General features: G+C 42.0%; 1 protein-coding gene across 4 annotated transcripts in view; it reads right to left on the bottom strand.

Moving 5' to 3' along the window:
- Positions 1–2,035: 2,035 nt before the first annotated feature.
- The window catches only part of PDE1C (phosphodiesterase 1C), a 1,150,117-nt gene continuing 1,141,741 nt past the window's right edge, over positions 2,036–10,411 (bottom strand). For all 4 annotated transcript variants that reach the window (XM_060686088.2, XM_060686092.2, XM_060686093.2 and 1 more), the window contains one exon: positions 2,036–2,320. In XM_060686088.2, the coding sequence (XP_060542071.1) occupies positions 2,148–2,320 (173 nt within the window). In that variant the 3' untranslated portion in view covers positions 2,036–2,147. The remainder of the gene's footprint in view (positions 2,321–10,411) is intronic.

The raw sequence follows: 10,411 nt of genomic DNA, 5'->3' as shown, positions 1-10,411 counted from the left end.
AAGTTACAATGGCACTGAAAAAAGTGACTTATGACCATTTTTCACACTTACAACCAGTGCAGCATCCCCATGGTCACATGATTAAAATTCAGATGCTTGCAGCTGATTCATAGTTATGACAGTTTCACTGTCTCGGAGCCATGCGATCACTTTTTGTAATCTTCTAACAAGCAAAGTCAATGGAGAAGCCAGGTTCACTTAACAATCGTGTTACTAACTTAACAACTGAGATGATTATTTAATAACTGTGGCAAGAAAGGTCATAAAATGGGGCAAAACTCACTTAACAAATGTGTCACTTAGCAATAGAAATTTTGAGCTCAGCTGTGGTCACAAGTTGAGGACTATCTGTAGCTGGTTTAAAATGGAACAAAAGGGAAGCCAATAGGCACTTTTACACTGATTATTGCAAAACTTCTATTCTTATGGATAGCTACCATATTTTTCAGAGTATAAGACACACTTTTTTCCCTCCTAAAAGAGGCTGAAAATTTGGGTGCGTCTCATATTCCGAATGTAGCTTTTTCGAAGCTTTTTTTCAGACCTAATGAGGCGAGTGGACGCTCAGCTGTGCTTTAGAAGCTTTTTTTCAGCCCTAACGAGGCACTAGCGAGTGAAGCAATCTATGCTGTGCCTGCTCCCTCCGACTCTCAGCTGTGAAGCTTTTTTCAGCCCTAAGGAGGCGCTAGCGAGTGTAGCGATCTCCATGGTTTGCCTGCTTTTCTCATTGCTTCTCTCTCTAAAGATCAGTTGTGCTTTAGAAGCTGTTTTTTGTCCCCAAGCAGGGGATAAAAAACAGCAGACTAATGTGCTGAAGCTGACCAGGCTAAGAACTAGCCAGATGAATACCTGGTAGGCAGATTTTTTCCCCATTTTCCTCCCCAAAAAGTAAGCTGTGTCTTATACTCCAGTGCATCTTATACTTCAAAAAATATGGTATTTGAACTATCTGAAAGATTTGCTTATTCCTCATCTTTTTTCCCATCCAAATTCAAAACTAAAATTGTCACGCAAGAAAAGGAGAGCAGGTAAGATTCACCAATGTTTACAAACAAATAAATTTAAGCAGCGATGAAATGAGTGGTTTTCTCATTATATTGAATGCATAGTGTAATTAAATATAATATTCAGAAAAATGTTATCACAAAGACATTGGCCTAAAGAAAAGAATTCTTCATTTTACTCTACATGTGTTGCCTTCTATTCTCTAGGTCTATGTAGTGTAGAGTAATGTAGTTAAGTGCGATATTATGATTAAAATGGTAGTCTGTGAGTGGGGAGACTGATACTCAAGCCCCCACTTAGCCATGGAATGGAATGGCCATGAATGACTCTGCCCACAGGATTGTTCTTGTAGGGGTAGAATGCATGGAGATCTCATGAAAGTCACCTTGAACTCTTAGAGGAAAGGTGGGAAATAAATCAAACAAAAAAATAAACCCACCCATACTCACACACTCAAATCAGAAAGAGACAAAGTACAGTAATGAAATGAAGATGGAATTCAAAAGGAGTGCCTTCTTTTCAAGAAAAATGGTATTTGCATAATTCTGAGAAACGTAGATGTCTTGAAACTACATATATGAAAACCAGTAATGCTGTAGTGTGAAGATATGTGTTAGATCGAAGCTTGGAGACTAGTCCTCCTTAGGTACAGAAATTGACTGAGTAACTTGGGCTAGTCACTTTTTCTTATCTCCACACTGCAGTTAAAAAAAACAACCTACCAATCTATGTTGAACCACCATGGTAGTTATGAGATCACCATCATCACCATCAGCCTGTACTGCTTCATGTTTAACCTGCAATCTCACTCCCAATATCAAAACCCACCATAAATGGAATTCAAATACTCTAATCAAACATTACACATTGGTATAGTAGACCATGCCATTCATCTATTAGGAGACAGAAAGCAGAAACAGTCAACCTGCAAATAGTCATGAACGTACATGCAAATTTTCAGTCTTTTATATAGACATAGGAAAGAGTTTTCTGCTGCTGCATCTGGGGCATCTTTGATGAATCAGGGAGAATGTGTCTAAGCAGAATGCTTCCATTATATTTGTTTAATTGCATACTTGTTTGTTGGCTGAATAATCTGTATAACTTTCAAAGTCTCCTTCATTAATAAATAGAAACCTGGCCTATTTCCTATTCCAATGCTCAGAGATATGCTGAATCTTCTTCATTCTGCCCCTCTGGTCAAGCAGTTTGTATTTCACCAAGTAGTCCTCAGTTTTCTTGTGGAAAGGTGGGAAGGTAGTATTTGCAGAGGCAAAATTAGATTTCTTGGCCTGATGTATTGTAGGTTTGATAACTAGATAGAAGATAAAAACAGAAGTAATGGAGATAAATCAGCTGCTGAGCCATATTAACCCCTATTATACTATTCTTCAGCCATATCGTACACCATACATGAGAAAGTAAGAACCAGATATTTGCATATACTGAGCAAAAGGAGGAAAATGAGGACAAAAGAGGATACAAATGGAGAAAAGTTTAGGTGCATAGCTTGTAATTATTTATCTTAGAATATTTCTAAACTTACAATTGTAACATAGCTAAAGAGCATATTATTTATTTTAAAAATTCTTAATATTTGTACTGAACCCATAAACTGTGCTACAGAAGCATGGATATATGTATTGATATACAAAAGTAACAGAATCTTGATTGTCTTTATCATGAGAACAGTGAGCACCCACATTAGATCAAGACCTTGGATAGTTATTCAATAAATTAAAACAAAGTCTTGGAGCCATGAAGAGAAATCTGTTTTGCTTGATTACCTACAATCCCTAAGTTATTGAGGCACTTTGATTGATTGCAGTACAGCTCTTAGCCCATGTAAAATCAACGTCAAATCTCAGACAACTGGCAGGCTGATGCAAGATGTTTTCTGAGTTAAAGGATTACCCACCCATTTTTAAGTTGGCATTAAGCATCAGCATAACAATTGGTCTCCCTTATTACCAGTTCCAGTCCAGCTGGGCTATGTCACTGTCAAGTGGCATTGTATGGATCCATTATGATAGGAAATCATTTCTCTTCTGGTTTCACTACCATCCCAGTTTAACAAATAATCAGCCAACAGTGAAAATATCCTCTAATCAGGACCCAGTAACAGGAATGATGTATCATGCACAGGCCATGCCCACTCCAGCTCCATAAAGGGAAAAAACATAGTGAAATGTCACATGACGTCAATGTGACACCGCGAGTTTGACACCCATGTCTTAAACCCTTGAGCTCAGGATAAGACAAGGACAACATGAACTTCCAGTGGTGACGTCAGAGCGGAGTGGGTGAGGGTGCGATTTATAGCTCCCGAAAACCCAATTAATTCCTGAAAAGGAGCCCTTAGAATAAAATAGAATAAAACTTTATTATAGTCATTGACCAACAATAGACATACAATAAATTAAAAATAATACTGACATTAATCATGAATAATAACATCTCTGTTATGAAAATACATGATCTCAAACCTAATTTACATGCGTGTAGAGCCGATAAGTATGTGAGTAAATGTATTGTTATAGATATGTCAAAAAAATTGGCACCAGTTGTCATTATAATTCGGTAACTAATTTTTTTCTTGTGAACATTGCAGTGACACAGAATTTTGCCACTGCACATGTGGTAGCTGGATTTGAGTCTTGGAGGAGAAAGCCTACATAAAAGTTGTCTGTCCTCCCTGGCAATCTCTCTAGTAAGGGGAGAATGTATATTGACCTATGCACTCTGTATAATTCACAGTACAATAAAACATGTGAGATATTGTCAACTTCTCCCTTTCCAGATATGCATACCCGTTCTGCTATTGGTGTTCTTTTGTACCTACCCTGGAGAAGTGCTGAGGGGAGAATATTAAATCTGGCTCTGAAGAAAGCTATTCTTTGTTTTGGGAAGATCAGATCATTTAGATATCCTGCTGATTCCCACACACCCTGCTTGAAAAAAAAAGATTCTGTCCCTACTGTGGAGAGACAACCTATTTAGTTCTTCTTGGAACTCCATGTCCTTCAGTCTATCAATTACCACTTGCTTTTCTTTGTCAAAGCTGAGGGACATTAAGAATACCAATGAGAGCCCATAAGAGCCCAGCTTGTGATCTATCGCCTGTTTCCAGGGGAGGGGAAGTTGTCAGTCAGCTCTAGTGGGGACAGTCTCTCTGGAAAGTAATGAATTTTTAGCCAATAAATGATCATCATCTTCCAGGCTCTTACCTGAATTTGAGGCATACCTGTCTCAATTCTTAACTGGGCATTTGGAGTTCCTTTGGGTGTAGCTAAGATGGCTTGCAGGAATTTGGTTTGTATAGTTTCTAGCAAGTTTTTCTTTGCAAGGATTCCTGTTTGTGCCCCATAAAGAATTTGTGCCAATGTTTTGGCCTCAAAAAGTTTTAAGGCAGCAGGTACTAATTGATCTTCGCCTGTATAAAAGAAGTGTTTAATTGCATTTGAGGACCTATTGGCTGCTTGCAATGTCTGCTCCAGCTGTGCCTTCCATGTCCCTTATAAGTGGAAAACAACCCCAAGATATCTAAATGTCCTAACCTGTTCCAATCTGTGTCCTTCAATTTTCCAGGAGTATTGGCTGGGTCTTTTAGCAAAAACTAAAAATTTTGATTTATCAAAGTTAAGGACCAACTTGTTCTGTCTACAGTAGCCAAGTGTTGCCCTAATTGCTCTCTTCAATCCTATGGGCGTTTGTGAAATAATAGCAGCATCGTTGGCATAAAGGAGAATTGGGATTTTGCGTTGTGCTATGTTAGGAGGATGTAGATCAGGGTTCTGTAAGAGATCAATCAGGGGGTTAATATAGAAGTTAAAAAGGGAGGGGGACTGGATGCAGCCCTGCCGTACCCCTTTTTGAACCCTTACTGGACCAATTAAAGTCCCTTGAGGATTACACCTCACTTTCAAGGTGGAATTGGCATACAATTTTTGTATGAGGAAAAGGAGGCATTTATCGATTGTAGTGCATTTTAATTTCTCCCAGAAGGTGTTCCTGGATATTGAATCAAAGGCCTGCTTAAAATCAAGGAAGGCCACGTAGAGAGAGGATTTATTTTTTTTTTGTACATATATTTTTGCACCAGATGGTGAAGTATCAGGATATGATCCACCATAGATCTTCCTTGTTCATCCTTGATTATCCCCCCTGAAATTAGCCAATCCTGGAGTTTATAGTTTAGGTGTTTAGCTTTACTAATAACACTTAAAAGGCTAATGGGTCTATAATTTCTGGATCATTTCTATTACCCTTTTTATAGATTGGTATAATAATTGCTAATCCCCAATCTCTTGGCATATGGCCCATTTTATCTATAAATGGAAACAGCGATGCTAAAAGTGGGGCCCACCAACTGGTGTTCTTTTTGATTATTTCTGGGAGGACATTATCAGCACCAGGTGCCTTATTAGCCTTAAGGGATTCGATCAGCCGGGATACCTCTTCTGGTGTGACAGGGGGCCAGTAAGCAGTTTGGTCCAAACTAATTTGGCTCTCCTTAGTTTCATAGTCGGGGTCTGTATATAACTCTCTAAAATATTCTTCCCAGGCCTGAATTGGTACCTGATTAGTTGGGGGTAGGGGTGATTTCCCCAATCCTCTGGTGATGTACCAAAAAAGGGATGTATTTTTTGTCTTGACTGATATAATTAATCTCTGCCAAGACTCCTTCAAAGCCGCACTTTTCTTTTCTTTTAGGAATGTCTTATATTGTGCTTTCAACTGTTTTAAGAAGTGAGTGTGATCCTCAGAAGGGTCATTTTTACTTCTTCTGTACACCTTATTATATATCCTTTTTAATTGCACGCAATCTCTATCAAACCATTTTTTGTTCTTTAAAACTGGCTTTTTGGAGTGAGCTAGTATTCTCTTAGTGAGAACCGATTTTAAATTTGAAATTAAAGTTTCAAACTCCTCTAAGTATGGTTCTTCAAACTTATTTCTTAGTAGAGATATATGTAATTCTATGGTTTCTGGAACTAACATCCATTTAGTAACTTTCTTTGCATTTTTCTTGGTCCATTTAATTTTTACCTGAGTATTTTGGCTCTCTAATCTGGGTAGGTAGTTTGAGCCAACCTTTAGTAATTTCTGCTGTAATGTAAGACTAAGGATAATCGTGATCGCTTTCTAGACGTGAGTCTACCTCCAACTTCTGCAAGAACTTCAGGAGGTCGTATGATATTATCCAGTAGTCAACTGTGGATTTTCTTCCTGCTCCTCGATAAGTATAGTCTGCTGGGTAGTCACTCCAAGCGTACAGTCATCTCTTTTACACACAGTCCTGCCCGATTTGCCTTAGTGTCTTTAAATTGTCTGGGATGCAGGGGTTCTTCTGGTACATTCTTATCATAATGGATCTTAAATTGATTAAATAAAGCTTGATCGTTTGGGCCCATCCTAGCGTTTAAGTCCCCCCCCCAATAATTATTGCTGCTGTAGAGTATTTATCTAAGCAGCCCAGGATAAAATCTTCTATGCCATCCCAAATCTTGTTGATCAAATTATTCTTATTAAGTGGGGGAATATAGATATTGAAAAGCAAAATTTTCACCTGTTTAAATAAGAGTAAGGTAGTCACAACACATGGCTGCAAAGTTGGCAGTGATACACATTTAAATTGCAAGGATGTATTCACTAATGTCACAATACCCCCTTTAGCTCTTCCCCCCTTCTTACTTGGGATAGCTGGGATAGAGTTAACCCAATAATCATCTAACTGTATCTCTCCGGAGGCCCAGGTTTCCTGTAAGAAGGGAATGTGAAATTGTGATATATAGTCAAAAAACTGTTGGTCTTTTGATGGAACAGTCCAACCCGCTATATGCCAGGTTATGATGGAGAGGGGATCTTCTTTTGTAGCTCATCAGGAAATTTAATTTATACAAAGGGAAGTTGTATGGTTGTTGCAATGACTTGAGGTGTCGTCACGCACGAAATTGGTCTTCTCTAAAAGGAGGGGTGCCCATCTAAATTCTGTGTCGATTCCTGGTAAAATTGTTCAGGGTAAGAGGATTTAGCATCAGCTAACAAGACTTGCCATTCCGATGTCTCTTCTCTAGGTGTAGAGCAGGGGGTTATTTGGTTGTGCTCCATTCGGCTTTGAGCTGATGATAATGACGTGGGTCCTCTCTCAATTTCTTGATGTGGTGCTAAAGGTATCATAGGATCATCACATAAGGATGCTAACATCTCCTTCTCTACTGGGGCTTCTAATGGCCCCTGTGTATCTTGGCTTCTGTTTTCCATGATCTCATTTTCAAGCAATCCTTGCCCCTTGGGGGAGAAGTAAGAGGCTCAATTATAGGGGAAACCAGATCAATAAGCAGTTCAGCTGTGTCGATTATGTCCAATAAGGATTTCTTTAAATTTCCTAACTTGAATAGTATGTTATCTTGTTCTTTCCTTGGGAGAGCGCCAAAAGCATTAATGAGACCGATTTCTGTGCTGTTAAGTATATCTCTGCTGGACAAGGCTGGCTTACTCCCACTTTCTTTCTCTCTCTTTTCCAAGGTTGAGAATGTGGAAGAGACAGCAACTTTGGGAGCTCACACGTTAACAGTTAATGGTTTAACCCTTTCCTCACAGAAAACTCTGACGGGAAAGATTTGAAAGGAGACTAGATGTGCCTTCATCTTGAATAACATCAGTGGTATGGTTGGCTGTTTGAAAGACAGAAGAATTTGCTTCCAATTTGAGGCCTCAGGAAGCCACTCCACAGCATGGAGATCAATCTGCCCCCAGTGACAGTGAAAAAGCTGGCTTAGGGAATTTAGTATAGCACTCTTGGTAATCCAGAGTCCATGATTAATTCTGTTCATATGGATTCTAAGTGCAACCTGATGTGTTTGTAGTGAGCGATGCGATTGCTGTAATAGTAGGGGAGATGCTTTACTGTCTTCCAATGAAACTTCTTTATTAATACCTCTATTAATACCTCCTCCTCTTGATTCCTTTATCAGCACTCCAAACTACATTCGTTCCAGTGCTGACATAAGGAGGAGAAGAGGGGGCAGCTGGCAAGAGGACGCTTGACTTTTCACCTACTTATTTTCCCTGAAGATAATATCCCCTAGGAGATGAGATGGGAGGGGGGACATTCCTGGGAGCTGAAGTAGTAGATATGAGGAGAGTGATTTGGAAGATGGCCAATGAGACGCAGAGAATTGGGGAACGGAAAGGGAAGGTTTGGGGTCAGGAAGTCAGTGTTGGCTACGACATAATCGGGGACAGATTGTCATGCTTAATAAATGAAAGTTTTCATCAAAGACTATTTAGAAATGCAATTTTATTTGAGATGACACTGAAACCTGACAGATAGCCAACACTCCTTTCCAAGCCAAGCTGGCTGACCTCCAAACCTCCAGCTCCCTTCCAGATGTATGGAGTGAATGGAGACGCAGCCCAGACGTCATGGCAGAAAGTAAACTGTCCGAGGAGAGTTTAATTTAGGCAACTGGAAAAGAGCCAGTTCTGATCCCAGCCAGCTTGGATACTACGGAGCCTCAACTCCCCCTTCCTCCATCGAAGCTGCCAGACAGCCAAGATCAGATGATCATGCTACAACCCAAGAAGAGAAAAGATGAGTATTTGGGGGTTTTGCCAAAATCTGCAGAGGCTGAGTTTCCCTACCCGAGTGTTCAGGGGAAGGGGAAACCCCTAAGTAAATTGGGGAGGGCAGACTGGCTATGGGACTGGCAGCAGGCCAGGCCCCAAAAAGTTTCAGGGAAGCCACTTGAAAGCCCCATAGATGAATTGAAGGAGAAATTTGACTGTGCCATCCTTCGGGAGGAGGGGCCATCATGCAGGCCAAAGGAGAAGAGGGAGCCAGTTTGGGCTGATGAACCGAGAGGCTGTAGACTGAAGCACAGCCCTTCCCCCCCGCCAGCAGAAGGAGAAGGAGCCCAAAGATGCATCCATGGGTTCCTCCCTTACATAGCAAGCAGAGCAGCCTGGATAGGACATCACCTCCCTACCCTAGAATGAGAGATGAGGAAGAGGACCAGCGGCACCAAGGCCAGGCTTACAGAGCCCCGCACTGGGAGGAGAGGGCAGCGAGGGAGGACCCACCCCATTTCAGAGGAAGTTTGATGGCAATCCAGACCAGCTAACCCAATTCCTCGACACAGCTGAGATCTACATCAAGCACTATGGACACCTCTACTCATTTCCCAGAGCCCTAGCGAGTGCCATTTCAGAAGAGTTGGAGGGAGAAGCAAGGAGGTGGTCAGCAGCCCTCTACAAGAACAGGGCTCCCCAACTGCAAGACGCAGATGGGTTCTTACAACTACTACGAGCCCGGTTCGAGGAGGCAGAGGAGGACCCCTATGTGGAGGACGAGCTCAGGAACCTAATGCAGAAGGGGAGGCCCATCAGAGAGCATATTCGTGAATTCAGGAGAGTCATTGGGACCTTACCTCCCTTACCAGAGCGACTACTGGTGTATTTCTTTAGAACAAGCCTAGACAAGTGAATCGCCCAAGTGACCGCTTATCTGGATATCCCAAACCGACTCTCTGAATGGTTCCGAGTAGCGATAAAAGTCGACAGAGGGTTGCGAGCCAATGACATGTCAAAGCAACCAGATGGCAAGCAGAGGGGCCAACTGGACCAGGGACCACCCATTAGATGAGAAACCACAGCACCACAGCCTACCCAGAGGCCTGTCATCCCACAGAGCCTGCTGAGGTGCTACATGTATGCGGGGATTGGTCACCTGGCCGCAGTGTGTGGAACCCCGAGGCCGAGATCAGACCCACCACCCAAGGCACAACCAGAATGCGGGCCCAAGCGCACCACCAACGTGCCACGGAAAATCCCCCAGGGTCCAGAGGTTTTTGCCCACCTAACCGAAACAAGGGGGATCCCAGATGATGGAAATCAATCCCCCGAATCGTATGACAATGAGGACGAGGTTGAATCACGAATGGTGATGGACCCATCCACCCTTTTCTCTTCCCTATATGCCTAATGGCCCCAAAAACAAGGACCCAAGGGACTTTCCAAGCCCTAATAGATTCAGGCTGCACAAGGTGCCTGATTAACCTACCCAAAACCTAAACCTAAACCCACAGTCCTAAAATTAGGGATCCGAGTCAAAAAGCTCAACCACCAAATTCGATTTGAACAAGTTGATGGGTCTCTAGTGGGGGGAACTTACACCACACACCTGACCGAACCAGTGAAGCTGGAGCTAGCAGATCACTGGGAAACGATTCGGTTCATAATAGCCCCCAAAATGACAGATCCAGTCATACTGGGACTCTCTTGGCTAGACAAATGGGGCCCCATCATCTGGTGGCAAGAGGGAACCCGCAGGCTGAGGATAGCAACCCCCCAACCCCTGCTGCTCCAACCAGGCGAGATGCCCCCCATGCAGGGGCCCCAACCC

The sequence above is a fragment of the Pantherophis guttatus genome, chromosome 4 (genome assembly GCF_059756535.1).
Source record: "Pantherophis guttatus breed Tessera chromosome 4, ASM5975653v1, whole genome shotgun sequence".
In the NCBI taxonomy this organism is placed as follows: domain Eukaryota; kingdom Metazoa; phylum Chordata; class Lepidosauria; order Squamata; family Colubridae; genus Pantherophis; species Pantherophis guttatus.
Note: the sequence above shows the minus strand (reverse complement) of the source record. Positions and strands in the feature narration are given on the sequence as shown.